Raw genomic sequence first — 20207 nt, 5'->3', positions numbered from 1 at the left:
ACTATGGCTAATCAATCTACTTCCTTCCAATTTATCCTTGATTGCCTTAGAAATAATAATATCTCCCTTTAACACCTAACTTATTTCAACCAAACTCACCCCGAGTGACCTTAAATCACGAGACCATGCTGTCTCAAATACCATGACCATTTCATGTCTCTCAAATGCTACACCGCAAGTCAAAACATCATAGAACATTCTGTGCCTTTCTTCATAAGCTGCTTCAAAAGCTTGACTCTTAACCGTACTTATAGACTCAAAATCATTAGGCACCACACTTTACCTCTTGAATTAACTAGGACCGCTATTGAGAGCCACCCAGCTCTGACTTGGCCCCGAATGCAACCAACTCTACTGAATTTTATAACATATGAATACCCTCTCGATAAAGCACCTAGAGGGATCACTTCCCTCGAAGCCTGCACCTATACGAGGCATAAATCATGAATCTTCCCTCAAGTCTAAACATAAGCCAATAAGGCTAACCATAACATGCATCCAACAATTCATTTACTCAAATTACCACTCATGGTCCTTTTCCGTAGCTGCAATAACCCACCAATACGCCAATAACCAGAATTCACGCAGGTAATAAACCGTGCAATCAGCTAATCCACAGCAAGCTCCCCAACTTGGCTCGAAGCCATAGATCACAACACATATACTCTATTGTTGTCGTAATATCATGGTGAGATTAAACTCACTCCATCATAAGCTCGTGGAAACACGAATCATCTGGAATTTTAACTCTTCTGCAATTCTTGCATTTACTCACACAACAGTTAAGCCCACTCTCTAGGTGGCCAATTTTTTTTTTTTACTAAGTCCTAAATTTTTCAAAAACTTCGGCAGAGCCTCCTTTGTAATTGGTCCTATCCACCTGCCAGAGAATCACCAAAATCATCCTAACAACACATCCACAACTTGACAATACTGAATTTAATGGTAGAAACCAACTTTGCAAGGTCCAAGGTCACCACTAGGAGACCTATTAGGTGGGAAGAAATTAATTTCCCAACTACTTGGACTTTAAATTCGGTTATATCCCCAAGTCAGATTACTAACAACTTGTCGAATACTGAATTTTCGCATGTTACTCAAAATCCGGATGGTTGGATTTGTATTCAATTTGATGATAAGTCTACTATTTATAATAGACATTCGTTTTCTAATCATAGACTTCTACCTGCTATTCAACATATTTCTCCTGTTGAACCAGTCTGCTGTCCAGCTCGCAAACGTGCAGCCTCTTTACACACTATTACTAGTAAAGTTAGTAATAAGCCTGTCGAAAGGGTTGAAAGGGTTAAAGTTAACCCTCAAACCAATATTGTTCAGGACAATGACAATATTTCAGATAAGGATATTCCTTCTGTATCCGAGATGGATTTCGACCCCAATAGTACTTAATGATTCCACACCAAATTGATTTTAGCCCCGGTTCTCGGGCACGAAAATATATTCAAAAGGAATTTTTTAGTGATAAATGGAGCCAGTTTAAAACGTGGTTTTTTGATGCTTATAGCAAAGATGATTTGAATAGTATTTCTCAAGAATTTTATGAAACTTGTGCTTTGCATAATCAAATTATGTATTTTGTTCCTTGGTTTATAACAACTTATTTGCCTCTTTTTATAAAGGTACTAGAAAGATCTTATAAAGATGGGAGTGGTAATATTACTAAAGCCGTTTATCCTCCTCAGGCCCCTTTATTTTACCTAATAATTGTCACGACCCAAATTCCGGTCGTGATGGCGCCCAGCACACTACTAGGCAAGCCCGACCATTATTCAACACTTAACCCAATTTATCAATAATAACGGAAAAAATATCAATTAAGCAAGATTAAAGTACTGAAGATTTTAACAAAATACACAATATATATTCTCACTAAGACCCGATGTCACGAATCTGAGCCTCTAGAATACAGAATATCATCCTAATACATAGTGTATCCAAAGTCTGATAATGCGGAAATAAAAAAGGATAGGATAGGAGGGAGAAGATCAATGGCTGCGAACGCCGTGCAGCTACCTCGATACTCCTAGTAGCTGGATCTGCTGATCAACTGGATCTACTGAGCCTGAGACTGCCCTGGATCTGCACACAAGGTGCAGGGAGTAAAGTGAGTACTCCGACCCAGTGAGTAATAAAAGTAACTACAGTCCGAAGATAAGAAAATCCAGTAAATACACAAAGTAAGCTAAAATCCAAATATACAGCAACATATGGAACTGAGCAGCTAAACACCAGTATAAATACAAATACATGAATGCAATGCAATGCATATGATGGTACATTCCAGTACCCACTGCGGCGTGCAGCCCGAGCCATCCATATTTATTTATCGTCGACGGCGCTCACTGGGGGTGTGTACAGACTCCGGAGGGGCTCCTACAGCCCAAGCGCAATATCTTGGTCAGTCATTGTTACCTGACCGGTCAGCCATTGTTACCTGACCAATTTATATCATACAGTGCCATTGTTACCACTGTTCAAGTATATCATCCAGTGTCATTGTTACCACTATTTCAAGTATATCACACAGTGTCATTGTTACCACTGTTTCAAGTATATCACACAGTGTCATTGTTACCACTGTTTCAAGTCACTTTATAATCAGTCCAGAAAATAATATAATAAGCCCCTTGGGCATTTACAAAACAGAAGTTCCCAGCCCGGAATACATTTAAAAATATCATTTAAGTTTTCAACACTTAGAATTATGGCTGAGTTTGCAAAACAACATTTAAAACCTTGGACTGAAATTAAATGATATGCAAATCATGCTAAGCAGTAATATCAATCCTCGAAGGATTTTACAAATCGGCACAAGGCCCCAAACATGGCATCAAGCCCAGTAATATCAATGAAGTATGTGTATCAATCACCAGTATAGTATAAACATCACACGGGGTGGACCAAGTCACAATCCCCAGTAGTATCCGACCCCGCACTCGCCATGGAGTGCATGTCACGCCTCAATATAGCGTTACGATGTGAAAGTCCGGGGTTTCAAACCCTCAGAATAGCATTTACATCTATTACTCACCTCTAATCGGCCGTAGACTAGTCCGCAATGCCCTTTCCTCTTGAATCGACCTCTTCGCGCGTCGAATCTAGTCAAAACCACAACGAATACGTTATAATAGGCTAAGGGAATATAACCCAATCGAAAAGACTCAAAAAATGTCGAAAATCCCGAAATTAGCAAAACCCGAGCCCCGGGCCCACGTCTCAAAATTCAGAAATTTTTATATCAATACGACCCTTATCTCGCCATGAGTCTATACATACCAAATTCACAAAAATCGGAGTTCATTTGACCCCTCAAATCACCATTTAATTCTCTTAAGTTTCAAGCCCTAAACCACCATTTTTGTCCATAATTTACTTGAGTTTTCAGCTCTAATCCATGTATTTAACTTGGAAATAAGTAGAAACAACTCACCTTTGATGCTTGATGTAATCCCCCTTGAAATTCTCTACAAAATAATCCAAGCCAAATGAAAGAAATAAGCCAAATCCGTGTTTAAAAGAATCTGCCCGTGCTTCGTCGCGTTGTACCTTGCACTTGTGCTATACAAGTTGTATATCCTATTAAAAATTTTCCTTGTCGGACACCTTCTGTTTAAACACCTATAACGTCTTGTATAAGTATCCAAATGACAAACAGATTGAATATTTTGAAACTAGACTCGAAGATATTTAATTTGATAGGTTGTACACCATATACCTCTTTATATATCCCGAGATATGAGCTTCTAAAGTAGGCTCCCCGAATCAGTAAATTCTGGAGAACGAGCTCCACCAGTCATATTCAATCGACTGTAACATTCTCTACAGATGTCCAAATTACGATTTCTTTAGCTTCTGGAAACTAGACATAAAGGTCTACAACTTTCGTTTTTAAACCATCTCAAAATTCCTTGTAGATCAAAAGATATAGGCCTCCGAAGTACGCTCCACGATTGCAGTCCAAAGACCTTCTGCAGAAAATTGCAGCAGAAATTTTTGCAGCTTTTTCTTTTCTTTTTGGTCCGAATTTCATTCCGTTAACCTTCCGAAATCCACCCGAGGCCCTCGGGACCTTAACCAATTATATCAACATGTCCCACAATATCATTCAAACTTGTCCCAACCTTCGAAACACCCAAAATAACATCAAAACATCAAATCCTCATCGGATTCAAGCCTATGAATCTCACGAACTTCCAAATTCCATTTTTGATTAAAAACCCAACCAAACACGTCCGAATGACCTCAAATTTTGCAGACAAGTCCAAAATGACATAACGAAGCTACAGTAACTCTCGGAATTCCATTCCGACCCTCGTATCAAAATCTCACCTATCAACCGGAATTCGCAAAAATACTAACTTTGCCAATTCAAGCTTAATTCTACACCGGTCATCACAAAAATATTCCTGACACACTCTTAAGTCCCAAATCACCTAATGAAGCTATCCGAACCATAAAATTCGCATTTCGAGCTCTCTAACACATAAGTCAATATTCTATTGACTTTTCCAACTTAAGCTTCCTTAAAAGAGATTAAGTGTCTCAAACCTTACCAAAATCATTCCGGAATGACTTCAAATTTTGCACACAAGTTACATTCGACATTACGGACTTGCCCCAACTTTCGGATTTGCATTCCGACTCCGATATCAAAATTTTCCCTTCTAGTCGAATGACTTCAAAATGACCTCCGGACATCCGAATTCACTTCCGATTGCTCTACCAATCCTTAAATCATCCCCCGAAACTAACCGAATTATCAGAAATAAATTCCGAGACCTCTAACTCACAAGTCAACTTCCGATTGACTTTTCCAAACTAATTCTTCATTAAAAAGACTATTTGTCTCAGTTTCTACCAAACTCGATCCGAATTGACTCAGATTCACCAAGTACACATATTGAAGCATGAATAAACATATAACGGGGAATACAGGATGGAACTACAGGAGACGACGGGTCAGGTCGTCACAAACACTGAAATGCCTTCCAACCCAAATTTATGAAATTCTTCTAAAGTACTAACTTTCACAATATACGCCGAAATGCTCACGGGTTACCCAAAACCAAATCTGGACATACGCCCAAGTCCGAAATCATCATACGAACATGCTAGAACTTTCAGATCCCAATTCCGAGGTCGTTTACTCAAAATTCTAATCCTAGTTCATTTCTTCAATTTTAAGTTTTCAAAATGAGAATTTCCATTTAGATTTGACTCCAAACTTCCTGAATTTTAATTCTGACCATACAAACAAGTCAATATACCTAAGATGAATCCGCTCATGGCCTCAAACTGCTGAATGACGTGCCGGAGCTCAAAACGACCGGTCGGGTCGTTACAATAATACTGGTATTACATTCACTGCCTTTCAAAAATTTATTGATGATAACGTTGCAGCTATTAGTATCGCAGAAATTAATAAATAGATTTCTCAAAACAATTATTTGGGTTTATATGTAAAGATTTTAGGAGAACATATCGGTTCTCTTGATAAAAAACTTGATGATTTGACTATTTTATTAAAAGAAATGAGTACTAAGAAAGGACCAACTGATATTGCCTCCACTTCAGGTAGTAAAACAGTTGATCAATCTATTCTTACTCATATTCAAAGACCTCCTGAGATTCAGGATTTTAAATTTAAATCTCTTGATGACTTAGCACAAATCCTCGATAAAAAGCTTTCTGGTTTGAATGTTAGACCAATTGATTTATCTAAAAAATTTGCTGATAGAATTGAGACCGTTTCTGATTATAAAACTGAGACATGGTCAGAGTTTAATAAACTCAAAGGTATAGTTAAACCCTAGGTATGCTGATAAACCAAGGATGCAAACTTATTATTATCCCCGTCCTACTCCTCAAGATGTGTTGATTGAGGAACGCGATTGGAATCAGACTAATACGTCTTATAGCGGTTCCGAAATTTATGAATGGAATCTTGATGGTTTAACTGATAGACAATTAACCATTCTCGTACATAGAATGCTTATGTATTCGACTATCTGCAAAAGTGTTAAAAATACGGATAGAACTATTTGCAAAATGATTATTGCAGGCTTTACTGGCCAACTTCGTGGCTGGTGGGATAATTATTTATCTGTTGAAGAAAAGGCTTTCGTTATTAATGCTACAGCCGTAGACAAAGGTGTTGATAATATATGTATGGCTCTAGTTAAGGGTAGAGAAGATGCAGCGTATACCCTTATCCTTACAATTTTAGAGCGTTTCAATGGTAGATTTACCTCAAATCATGAGACCATCAGAACCTTACTTAATGGACTTAGATGTAAGACCCTTAGTGAATTTAGATGGTATAAAGATACTTTTATGAGTAGGGTTATGGAACTACCCGAGAATAAATATGAACATTGGAAAGCTAAGTTTATAGACGGCCTCCCTTCCTTATTTGCTGAAAGGGTAAGGAAAGTATTAAGGGGTAGTTACGGTGAAATTCAGTATGGTAATTATACCTATGGTAAACTTATAGGAGTGTGTACACAAGAAGGATTAAACTTGTGTAATGAGCTAAAGCTTTCTAGACAACTTAAGATTGATAAGCTTAAAGAGAAATCCCAATTAGGTGACTTTTGTACCCAGTTCGGTTTACCCGTAACCTCTACTCAAAGTAGGAAGAAGAAGAAAAACAGATATCATAGGTATCCTAACCCGGATAGCCTGTATAAGAAAAATAGGTCTAGATATAGGTCTAAGGAAGAGCGTGATACTAGAAAAGCGCATCGGAAATCTACTTGATTTACGAAGAATAGATCAAAGAGAGATCTCGCTGATATTAAGTGTTATAAGTGTGGAAAGTTTGGTCATATTTCTCCAAATTGCAAGCTTCAAAAGCTGAAAACCTTAGAACTCGATGATGAGTTACGCGATAAGGTTTATGGCTTGTTATACACTTCAGGATCAGAATCTGACTATTACTCTGAAACTGAATCCGAAGATGAAGTTGATTTAATTGATTTATCTGATAGTGATAAAAATGTTGATACTTCTTTCACTGCTTGCAAAAGTGATATTTGTACTTGTGATGATGACGAATTTTATAAATTGCAATCACAATTTCATGATTTAAATATGAAAACTATTACATCTGAAAATGTAATAGAACTTTTAAAGGAAGTTACCGATGAAAAACTTCGTGAAAAAATTATTAATCTAGCTGCAAGTTCTAGTTCTAGTAGTTCAAAACCTTTTGAAAAATATAAGAACGAATTTGAACATTTTGCGCCTTATTCTTTGTTTGAAATTAATAAACGACTTCATAAGTCCAGTATACCTAGCAGAGATGCTTCTTTTGATGATTTGAAAATCAAAATTGAGAATTTGAAAAACGATATTAAGTCTCTTAAACAAAATCAAATGATTTGTGATCACCAGATTACTCAAATTGAGAAAAATAATTCTCTAACTGATTTTCCAACTGATTTTTCGGCTAAAGGAATTTTCGAATCGTCAAATGAAAAGGGAAAAGAAATTTCTGATCAGATTGATTCGATTAATGAAAATTCTGATATGTTTTTAGGAATGATGCAGGTTGTTACGGCTCATAAATTGTCACGACCCGGATTTCCCATCATCAGGTGTCGTGATGGCGCCTACTATCGGAGCTAGGCAAGCCAAATATTTAAAACACCTTTCCTGCTTTCTCTCAAACAATATAATAAACGAGACAAAATTTAAGCGGAAGACTTTAAATCTAAAGCAACTGAAAACCAAAAGTGCGGAAGTTTAATACACATCATTACCCAAGGTCTGGTGTCACTAGCTCATGGACTACTACAGAATACTACAAACAATGTCTGAAAGGAAATACATCATGTTTGTCTGATACAAGATGAACAAACGAAAAACATGGAAAGGGACTTCGGCCTGCGAACGCCAGCTAGACTACCTCGAGAGTCCCTGGACTGAAGACAGCTCCCAGAAATCCTACTGCTGTGGTCCGTAAGCTGCTCCCTGATATGTGCACAAAAATGCACAGAGTGTAGCATCAGCACAACCGACCCCATGTGCTGGTAAGTGCCTAGCCTAACCCCGGCGAAGTAGTGACGAGGCTAGACAGTACCTACCACAATTAACCTGTACAGATATATATATATAACAAGTGCAAGAAAACAATAACAAGATAATACAAAGTAAAATTGGGAGGGGACATGCTATCGGGGAGTAACAGATAAAAATGAAATATCGGAAATAAGCAGAAGAGACTCCGGTTCCCATGATATATATATATATATATATAAGTGGACGGCGTGCCACACGATCCCATAATATTATATTTAAGTGGACGGCGTGCCACACGATCCCATAATATAGTTCATAATATCTGACTTCATATAGTAGACCCCTTCAGGGGAGAATAACAACTCAATACCTTTAACCCGGCAAGGGTACATCTAACAGCCCAAAATATCCCGACAAGGGAGAATATATATATATATCAGTCTACACATCCCGGCAAGGGAGTATTCACAACACATTCTCCTTTTTAAATCCATTCTTCCTCAACTAACACATTCATGTTCGAGCTAACGCTCCAAAAGTACACCAATCACAATTTTACTTCAACCGTTCACATTATATGAAACTCATCAAATAAAAAGGAGCTTGTGTCACATTATTCGAATTAAAAGCAATCAAGACTCACGGTCATGCTAGACTCCGGTGCATAGATAACCGTCACCATGCCTATACACCGTACTCCACATTAGTAAGTAGCAAATATCATCCTAATCCTATTCCCTCAAGCCAAAGTTAAAACAAACACTTACCTCGAATGCTCCAAACTAAACTCACGCTTCTAGTATAGCTTTACCTCTTAATTCCACTACCAATCCGCTCGAATCTAGTCATAAGTTACTTAATCACATTAATAAATACTAAATGAATCATCCCCAATGCATGAAAATAGATTTTTCAAGGTTTTTCCCAAAAAGGTAAAAAATACCCTCGAACCCACGTGGTCGAAACTCGAGGTTCGGACCAAAACTCGGTTACTCATTCCACCATGAATCCAAATATATGATTTGTTTTTAAATGGGACCCCAAATTGAGGTCCAACTTCTCAATTTGTAGAAAACCTAGGTTCTACCCAAAACACCTAATTTTCCCCATGAAAATCTTTGATTTGAAGTTGAAATTATGTTAAAAGTATTAAGGAATAAAGAAATTAAGTTAGAAATCACTTACCAATCGTTTTGAAGAAGAAAAGTTGTTTGGAAAATCGCCTCTTAGGTTTTGGGTTTTTGAAAAGGAGAAAAATGACTAAAAATCCCAAATTTATACATTTTTCTGGGGGCTGGCGCGGACCGCACAGAAATGCACCGCGGTCGCGCCGAGGGAGGGGAGAAGTGGGCTCTCTCTGAACCCACCAAGCGCGGACCGCACTAATTTGGTGCGCGACCGTGCTGGTCGACCCTCTGAACCCCACCACGCGGACTACACAGAAAAGCACCGCGGCCGCGTGGCTACCAGCGTGGACCGCGCGGAAATGGCCGCGGCCGCGCTGGGCCTGCAACATTTGAACCTATATATTTTTTCTCTGTCTAAGACCTCCCGGGCCCTATTCAAAACTCACCCGAGCACTCGGGGCTCCAAACCAAACATGCACACAACCTTAAAAATATCTTAGGGACTTACTCGTGCGATCAAATCGCCAAAATAACATCATATACATAGGAACAAGCCTCAAACACATGATTTTCTTTCTTCAACTTTCATAACTCAAATTCTTCATTTTTAGTCCGAAACACGTCATATGACGTCCGTTTTTAGCCAAACTCTACAAATAGTGCTTAACACATATTTAAGACTTGTACCAGGCGTCGGAACCAAAATACGAGCCCGATACCTATATTTTCTAACCCCTTTTTTGTTTCAAATTTTCATATCAAATTTCAGAAAAACAATTTTTTTCAAAAATTCATTTCTCGGGCTTGGGACCTCAGAATTGATTCCGGGCACACGCCCAAGTCCCATATTTTTCTACGGACCCTACGGGACCGTCGAATCACAGGTCCGGGTCCGTTTACCCAAAATGTTGACCGAAGTCAACATTATGCATATTAATACCAAAATTCATCAAATGTTTCACATAATTCACATATTATAACATCAAAACTTTCCGGTTACGCGCTCGAACTGCGGAAGCCAATCGAGGCAACTAAAGGCGAGGTTTTCAAGGCCTCGAAAGTACGGAACAAGGAAGAACTACGGTGATGACCCTTCGGGTCGTCACATTCTCCACCTCTAAAACAACCGTTCGTCCTCGAACGGACAAAAGAAAGAAGTACCTGAGTCGGGAAATAAATGAGGATAACGGCTCCGCATATCGAACTCGGACTCCCAGGTCGATGCCTCAGGAGGCTGACCTCTCCACTGAACACGCACCGAAGGAAAACTCTTCGACCTCAACTGTCGAACCTGCCGGTCTAGAATAGCCACCGACTCCTCCTCATATGACAGATCCTTGTCCAATTGGACAGTGCTGAAATCCAACACGTGCGATGGATCTCCGCGATACTTCCGGAGCATAGATACATGAAACACGGGATGCACAGCTGACAAGCTAGGTGGCAAGGCAAGTCTATAAGCCACCTCTCCCACACGATCAAGAATCTCAAATGGACCGATGAACCTAGGGCTGAGCTTGCCCTTCTTCCCAAATCTCATCACGCCCTTCATAGGCGATACACGGAGCAATACCCGCTCACCAACCATGAAAGCAACATCTCTGACCTTGCGGTCTGCATAACTCTTCTGTCTGGACTGAGCTGTACGAAGTCTATCCTGAATAATCCTGACCTTGTCCAAGGCTTCCTGAACCAGATCCGAACCCAATAATCGAGCCTCTCCCGGCTCAAACCATCCAAGTGGAGACCGACATCGCCTACCATACAACGCCTCATACGGAGCCATCTGAATGCTGGACTAGTAGCTGTTGTTGTAGGCGAACTCTGCTAAAGGCAAAAACTGGTCCCACGAGCCTCCAAAATCAATGACACAGGCTCGGAGCATGTCCTCAAGAATCTGAATAGTCCTCTCGGACTGACCGTCCGTCTAGGGATGAAATGCTGTACTCGACTCAACCTCGGTGCCCAACTCTCGCTGAACCGCTCTCCAGAAATGTGAGGTAAACTGCGTACCTCGATCCGAAATGATAGATAGCGGCACCCCATGAAGGCGAACAATCTCCCTGATATAAATCTCGGCTAACCTTTCAGACGAATATGTGGCTGCAAGAGGAACAAAATGCGCTGACTTGGTCAGCCTATCAACAATGACCCAAACTGCATCAAACTTTTTCCGAGTTATCGGAAGTCCAGTAACGAAATCTATCGTAATTCTCTCCCACTTCCACTCGGGAAGTGCAATCCTCTGAAATAGACCACCGGGTCTTTGATGTTCGTACTTAACCTGCTGACAATTCAAACACCGAGCCACGTGTGCAACGATATCTTTCTTCATCTTTCGCCACCAATAGTGCTGCCTCAGATCCTGATACATCTTCGCGGCGCCCAGGTGAATAGAATACCGAGAACTATGGGCCTCCGCTAAGATCAACTCTCGAATCCCATCAACATTGGGCACACAAACTCGCCCCTGCAATCTCAATACACCATCATCATCTAAGGTTACTTTCTTGGCACCTCCACGCTGCACCGTGTCTCTCAAGACACACAAATGGGGATCCTCAAACTGCCGCTCGCGGATACGCTCTAATAGTGAGGAACGAGCAACCGTGCAAGCTAACACTCTGCTAGGCTCAGAAATATCCAACCTCACAAGACGATTGGCCAAGGCCTGAACATCCAAAGCAAGCGATCTCTGGCTGACTGGAATATAAGCAAGACTACCCATGCTGGCGGACTTCCTGCTCAATGCATCGGCCACCACATTGGCCTTCCCCGGGTGGTATAAGATAGTAACATCATAATCCTTTAGCAACTCTAACCACCTCCTCTGCCTCAAATTCAACTCTTTCTGCTTGAACAGATACTGAAGACTCTTGTGATCAGTGTAAACCTCACACGTCACGCCATATAAGTAATGCCTCCAGATCTTCAAGGCATGAACAATGGCTGCCAACTCGAGATCATGAACCGGATAATTCTTCTCGTGGATCTTCAACTGCCTCGAAGCATAAGCAATGACTTTGCCTTCCTGCATCAACACTGCACCAAGCCCAATACGAGACGCATCACAATAGACCGTATATGGCCCTGAACCTATGGGCAAAACCAATACTGGTGCCGTAGTCAGAGCCGTATTGAGCTTCTGAAAGCTCGCCTCACACTCGTCCGACCACCTGAACTGGACACCCTTCTGGGTCAATCTGGTCATAGGGACTGCAATGGATGAAAACCCTTCCACGAACCGACGATAGTAACCTGCTAACCCCAGAAAACTTTGAATATCCGTAGCTGAAGCTGGTCGAGGCCAGTTCTTGACTGCCTCTATCTTCTTCGGGTCTACCTGAATACCTGCTGCTGATACGACATGACCCAGGAATGCGACCGAACTCAACCAAAACTCGCACTTTGAGAACTTAGCATACAACTGACTATCCTTTAGGGTCTGAAGGACCACTCTGAGGTGCTGCTCATGCTCCTCCTGACTGCGGGAGTATATAAGAATATCGTCAATGAAGACTATCACGAACAAGTCCAAATAAGGTCTGAACACTCGGTTCATCAACTCCATGAACGCTGCTGGGGCATTAGTCAATCCAAATGACATGACCAAAAACTCATAGTGCCCATACCGAGTGCGAAATGCTGTCTTGGGGACATCAGACGCCCTAATCCTCAGTTGATGATAACCAGATCTCAAATCTATTTTCAAGAACACCCTCGCACCCTGAAGCTGGTCGAATAAATCGTCGATCCTCGGCAGTGGATACTTATTCTTAATTGTAACCTTGTTCAATTGCCGGTAATCGATGCACATTCTCATCGAACCATCCTTTTTCTTAACAAACAACACCGGCGCACCCCAAGGTGAAACACTGGGTCTAATAAAACCTTTCTCAAGCAAATCCTGCAGTTGTTCCTTTAACTCTTTCAACTCCGGCGGGGCCATAAGATATGGCGGGATAGAAATGGGCTGAGTGCCCGGGGCCAAATCAATACAAAAGTCGATATCCCTGTCGGGCGGCATACCCATCAAGTCTGAAGGGAAAACCTCAGGAAACTCCTGAACAACGGGCACAGAATCAATAGAAGGGGCCTCCGCGCTAGAATCGCGAACATACGCCAAGTAGGCCAAACATCCCTTCGCGACCATACGCCGAGCTTTCACATACGAGATAACACTGCGGATACAATGACCAGAAGTCCCTCTCCACTCTAAATGGGGTAAATCCGGTAAGGCTAAGGTCACGGTCTTGGCATGGCAATCCAAGATAGCATGGTATGGGGATAACCAATCCATCCCCAATATAACATCAAAGTCGACCATGTCCAAAAGCAACAAATCAACACGGGTCTCAAGACCCCCAAACACTACGATACAAGAACGATGAACTTGGTCGACCACAATAGAATCACCCACCGGTGTTGACACATAAACAGGAATACTCAACGAGTCACTAGGCATAACCAAATATGGTGCAAAATAGGACGACACATATGAATACGTAGATCCGGGATCAAATAGCACAGAAGCATCCCTATCACAGACCAGAATAGTACCTGTAATCACAGCATCTGATGACTCAACCACTGGCCTAGCTGGCAAAGCATAACAACAGGGCTGGGCCCCACCTTCCTGAATCATATCCCTGGGACGATCTGTTGCTGGTTGACCCCTACCTCTAGCGTTCTGAGCTCCACCTCTATGTCCTCTACCCCCGCCTCTAGCTGGCTGGGCAGGCTGTGGGGCAACTGGTGCCTGGATCAGCGGGCGAGGACCCTGCTGCTGCGAGCTACTGAAAGCTCGAGGGCAATATCTGGCAATGTGACTCACATCGCCGCAAGTATAACAAGCCCTCGGCTGCTGAGAATAACGAAGTGGTGGTGCACTGATAGGTGCTGATGGTGAACTGAAGAGCTGCTGGTCAGAATACTGCGGCTGAGAACCACGACCACCTGGTGTACCATGAGAAGCCTGGAGAGCTGACTGAAAGGGCCTCGAAGGATGGCCTCTACCATAAGAATCCCTACCTCCAGACGAGGTACCACTGAATCTACCCGAATGACGGGGCCTCTTATCAGACCCATGACCACCTCCCTGAGCAAGTGCCATCTCTATCCGGTGGGCACCATCTGCCGCCTTCTGAAATGAAATCTCACTACCGGCACTCATGGCCATCTGAACACGGATCGGCTGGGCCAACCCCTCAATAAACCTCCACACCCTCTCTCTATCGGTGGGGAGTATCACAATGGCATAACGAGCAAGATCAATGAACCGGGTCTCATACTGGGTGACCGTCATAGGACCCTGCTGGAGACGCTCAAACTGCCTACGAAGAGCATCTCGCTGAGTAACTGGGAGAAACTTCCCCAGAAATAACTCTGAAAACTGATCCCAGGTCAATGATGGCGACCCTGCTGGCCTGGCTAAACAGAAATCCCTCCACCAAGTCTTGGCGGATCCTGCCAGGCGAAAAGTGGCGAAGTCGACCCCATTGGTCTCTACAATGCCCATAGTCCGTAGAACCTCATGACAGCTGAATATGAAATCCTGAGCATCCTCTGAGGGGGTGCCACTATATGTGGTTGTGAAGAGCTTGGTGAAACGTTAAAGCCTCCACAAAGCATCTGCGGACATAGCCGCACCATCGTAGGACTGATCCGCAATACATGGCTGGGCTGCCACAGCTGGCTGAACTGCCACGGCTGGCTGAACTGCTGGAACCTGAGCCTGAGGAAATACCGGCTCTGGAGTACGAGTGTCGTGAGTCTGAACTCCTCCCCCAGCCTGAGATGTGGCTGGAGCTACGGGAAGCAAACCCGCTCTAGAAATGCCCTCCATAAAGCCTACCAGTCGGACCAAAGCGTCCTGAAGCACTGGAGTGGCTATGAAACCCTCTAGGACATGATCTGGGCCCACTGGAACAGCTACGGCCGGAACCTCATCCTCAAAATCGACCTGAGGATCCGTCGCTGGAAATGCTGCTCGGGGCTGAGCTCTGCCCCGGCCTCGGCCTCTGGCACAACCTCGCCCTCTGCCCCTAATAGGGGCTGCTGCTGGGGGCTCAGGCTGTTGCGCGGTAGAAGAGGAAGCATGTGTCCTCGCCATCTGCAAAAGAACAGAGTGGAAAGACAATCAGTACTTGAGAAACAGAATCGCATGACAAGAATGAACAAGGTGAAGTTTTCCTAACTCAATAGCCTCTGCGGGATAAATACAGACGTCTCCGTACCGATCCCTCAGACTCTACTGAGCTTGTCCGTGAGTTGTGAGACCTGAGTAACCTAGTGCTCTGATACCAACTTGTCACGACCAGGATTTCCCACCATCGGGTGTCGTGATGGCGCCTACTATCGGAGCTAGGCAAGCCAAATATTTAAAACACCTTTCCTGCTTTCTCTCAAACAATATAATAAACGAGACAAAATTTAAGCGGAAGACTTTAAATCTAAAGCAACTGAAAACCAAAAGTGCGGAAGTTTAATACACATCACTACCCAAGGTCTGGTGTCACTAGCTCACGGACTACTACAGAATACTACAAACAATGTCTGAAAGGAAATACATCATGTTTGTCTGATACAAGATGAACAAACGAAAAACATGGAAAGGGACTTCGGCCTGCGAACGCCAGCTAGGCTACCTCGAGAGTCCCTGGACTGAAGACAGCTCCCAGAAATCCTACTGTTGTGGTTTGTAAGCTGCTCCCTGATCTGTGCACCAAAAATGCACAGAGTGTAGCATCAGCACAACCGACCCCATGTGCTGGTAAGTGCCTGGCCTAACCCCGGCGAAGTAGTGACGAGGCTAGACAGTACCTACCACAATTAACCTGTACAGATATATATACAACAAGTGCAAGAAAACAATAACAAGATAATACAAAGTAAAACTGGGAGGGGACATGCTATCGGGGAGTAATAGATAAAAATGAAATATCGGAAATAAGCAGAAGAACTCCGGTTTCCATGATATATATATATATATATATATATATATATATATCCCATAATATCATATATAAGTGGACGGCGTGCCACACGATCCCATAATATCATATATAAGTGGACGGCGTGCCACACGATCCCATAATATAGTTCATAATATCTGACTTCATATAGTAGACCCCTTCAGGGGAGAATAACAACTCAATACCTTTAACCCGGCAAGGGTACAGCTAACAGCCCAAAATATCCCGACAAGGGAGAATATATATATCAGTCTACACATCCCGGCAAGGGAGTATTCACAACACATTCTCCTTTTTAAATCCATTTCTTCCTCAACTAACACATTCATGTTCGAGCTAACGCTCCAAAAGTACACCAATCACAATTTTACTTCAACCATTCACATTATATGAAACTCATCAAATAAACAAGGAGCTTGTGTCACATTATTCGAATTAAAAGCAATCAAGACTCACGGTCATGCTAGACTCCGGTGCATAGATAACCGTCATCATGCCTATACACCGTACTCCACATTAGCAAGTAGCAAATATCATCCTAATCCTATTCCCTCAAGCCAAAGTTAGAACAAACACTTACCTCGAATGCTCCAAACTAAACTCACGCTTCTAGTATAGCTTTACCTCTTGATTCCACCACCAATCCGCTCGAATCTAGTCATAAGTTACTTAATCACATTAATAATTACTAAATAAATCATCCCCAATGCATGAAAATAGATTTTTCAAGGTTTTTCCCAAAAAGGTCAAAAATACCCCCGGAGCCACGTGGTCGAAACTCGAGGTTCGGACCAAAACCCGGTTACTCATTCCCCCATGAATCCAAATATATGATTTGTTTTTAAATCGGACCCCAAATTGAGGTCCAACTTCTCAATTTGTAGAAAACCTAGGTTCTACCCAAAACACCCAATTTTCCCCATGAAAATCTTTGATTTGAAGTTGAAATTATGTTAAAAGATATTAAGGAATAAAGAAATTAAGTTAGAAATCACTTACCAATCGTTTTGAAGAAGAAAAGTTGTTTGGAAAATCGCCTCTTAGGTTTTGGGTTTTTGAAAAGGGGAAAAATGACTAAAAATCCCGAATTTATCCATTTTTCTGGGGACTGGCGCAGACCGCACAGAAATGCACCGCGGCCGCGCCGAGGGAGGGGAGAAGTGGGCTCTCTCTGAACCCACCCAGCGCGGACCGCACTGATTTGGTGCGCGGCCGCGCTGGTCGACCCTCTGAACCCCACCACGCGGACCGCACAGAAAAGCACCACGGCCGCGTGGCTGCTAGCGCGGACCGCGCGGAAATGGCCGCGGCCGCGCTGGGCCTGCAACATCTGAACCTATATATTTTTTTCTAAGTCTAAGACCTCCCGGGCCCCATTCAAAACTCACCCGAGCCCTCGGAGCTCCAAACCAAACATGCACACAACCTTAAAAACATCTTACGGACTTACTCGTGCGATCAAATCGCCAAAATAACATCATATACATAGGATCAAGCCTCAAACACATGATTTTCTTTCTTCAACTTTCATAACTCAAATTCTCCATTTTTAGTCCGAAACACGTCATATGACGTCCGTTTTTAGCCAAACTTTACAGATAGTGCTTAACACATATTTAAGACTTGTACCGGGCGTCGGAACCAAAATACGAGCCCGATACCTATATTTTCTAACCCCTTTTTCATTTCAAATTTTCATATCAAATTTCAGAAAAACAATTTCTTTCAAAAATTCATTTCTCGGGCTTGGGACCTCAGAATTTGATTCCGGGCACACGCCCAAATCCCATATTTTTCTACGGACCCTCTAGGACCGTCAAATCACAGGTTCGGGTCTGTTTACCCAAAATGTTGTCCGAAGACAACATTATGCATATTAATACCAAAATTCATCAAATGTTTCACATAATTCACATATTCTAACATCAAAACTTTCTGGCTATGCGCCCGAACTGCGCACGCCAATCGAGGCAACTAAAGGCGAGGATTTCTAGGCCTCGAAAGCACGGTACAACGAAGAACTACGGTGATGACCCTTCGGGTCGTCACATAAGTGGTACATTAAATGTACTATCTTTATTGATAATACTTTCTCTCTAACTGATGTAGCAATGATTGATAGTGGAGCAGATGTAAGTTGTATTCAAGAGGGTCTTGTTCCTACTAAATATTTTCAAAACACCACTCATTTGGTCAAATATGCTTCTGGTCATGCTTTAGATATAGAGTATAAATTACCAAATACTCGTATTTGCCAAAATAGAATTTGTATTCCTCATTTCTTCTTTTTGGTAAAAAACCAGTTATACCCTCCGATTATACTCGGAACCCCTTTTATTAATGCTATTTACCCTTTTAATTACATAGATGCACAGGATTTTTCTGCTACTTATCAAGATAGAGAGATAAGTTATTCTTTTGTTACAGATCCCGTAACTAGAGATATTAACGCCTTGATTAATATGAAACAAAGGCATGTTAATTCATTACAATCAGAAATATTAAGCATGAATATATTCGATACTTTACAATCTACTAAGGTTCAGCAAAAGATTAAATTGATTGCTGAACAGATGGCTGTTGATGTCTGCGCTGATCACCCTAGTGCATTTTGGAATCGAAAAAGGCATATTGTAACTCTTCCTTATGAAGAAAACTTCTCCGAAGATGATATCCCTACTAAGTATCGACCTTTCCAGATGAATGCTGAATTGGTCGAATTCTGCAAAAACGAAATTGACAGCTTGTTACAAAAGGGTTTGATAAAACCCTCAAAATCTCCTTGGTCATGTTCTGCCTTTTATGTTAATAATGCTGCAGAAAAGGAACGTGGTATTCCTAGATTAGTTATAAATTATAAACCATTGAATAAACATCTAAAATGGATTAGATATCCTATCCCCAATAAAAGGGACTTGCTATCTAGATTATATGACGCCAATATATTTTCAAAATTCGATTTAAAATCTGGATATTGGCAAATTCAAATTTTTAAGGAGCATACTTATAGAACTGCTTTTAATGTTCCATTTGGGCAATATGAATGGAATGTCATGCCATTTGGTTTAAAAAATGCCCCTTCTGAATTTCAGAAAATTATGAATGATATTTTTAACCCTTATCTAGATTTTATCATCGTTTATATTGACGACATATTAGTATTTTCTAAAACATTAGAGATGCATATTAAGCATCTTGATATTTTTAAGAAAATTGTAATACAAAACGGTTTAGTAATTTCTAAACCAAAAATGAGTCTATTCCAAACAAATGTTCGATTTTTAGGTCATAATATTTGCCAAGGAAAAATTACCCCGATACAAAGATCGATTGATTTTGCCTCAAAATTTCCTGATGTTATTACTGTCAGGACTCAATTACAAAGATTTTTGGGAAGTTTGAATTATATATCTTCTTTCTACAAAAGTTTATCTCGTGATCTAGCCCTTCTATACGACAGGCTGAAAAAGGATCATAAGAAGCCTTGGACTGACCAGCATACTACGTTAGTCAAAAATATTAAACAGCGTGTTAAGTCTTTACCTTGCTTAGCTCTTGCTAATCCTACATGACAAAATATTATTGAGACTGATGCGTCCAACATTGGCTACGGTGGAATTTTAAAACAAGTGAATCCCAACAATAAGAGTTAATACCTGATAAGATTTCACTATGGTAAATGGACCGAAGCCCAGAAGAAATATGCTACCTTCCGGATTTCTTATCCCGAGAATACCTTGATTAATCACAAGGTACCTTGATACTGATTAATTAAGATTTCACTTGATTAATTATGAATCAAGGTATTCTCGTCATGAGCCACAGTAGCATATTTCTTCTGGGCTTCGGTCCATTTACCAGAGTGAAATCTTATCAGGTATTCACTCTTATTGTTGGGATTCACTTGTTTTAAAATCCCACCGTAGCCAATGTTGGACGCATCAGTATCAATAATTTTTTGCCATGTAGGATTAGCAAGAGTTAAGCAAGGTAAAGACTTAACACACTGTTTAATATTTTTGACTAACGTAGTATGCTGGTCAGTCCAAGGCTTCTTATGATC

At 41.5% G+C, this 20207-nt stretch overlaps 1 protein-coding gene across 1 annotated transcript; it reads left to right on the top strand.

Moving 5' to 3' along the window:
• The first annotated feature begins 4957 nt into the window (after positions 1-4957).
• On the top strand, positions 4958-19716 carry LOC138873386 (uncharacterized). Its single transcript, XM_070151854.1, has 6 exons — positions 4958-4984; positions 5655-5817; positions 6083-6259; positions 18254-18391; positions 18512-18929; positions 19605-19716. Exons 1-6 carry the CDS (start codon positions 4958-4960, stop codon positions 19714-19716), a joined length of 1035 nt encoding a protein of 344 aa, XP_070007955.1.
• The last annotated feature ends 491 nt before the right edge of the window (positions 19717-20207 follow it).

Source organism: Nicotiana sylvestris, chromosome 7 (assembly GCF_000393655.2).
Source record: "Nicotiana sylvestris chromosome 7, ASM39365v2, whole genome shotgun sequence".
In the NCBI taxonomy this organism is placed as follows: domain Eukaryota; kingdom Viridiplantae; phylum Streptophyta; class Magnoliopsida; order Solanales; family Solanaceae; genus Nicotiana; species Nicotiana sylvestris.
This window is presented reverse-complemented; position numbering and strand designations above follow the sequence as displayed.

Coding starts and splice junctions, on each gene's coding strand:
- LOC138873386 (XM_070151854.1), top strand. CDS start 4,958: ATGGAACTACAGGAGACGACGGGTCAG. Junction 6,260..18,253: donor AATTTTAGAGCGTTTCAATG/GTAGATTTACCT, acceptor TAACTGATGTAG/CAATGATTGATAGTGGAGCA. Junction 18,930..19,604: donor AAACCCTCAAAATCTCCTTG/GTCATGTTCTGC, acceptor TCTATACGACAG/GCTGAAAAAGGATCATAAGA.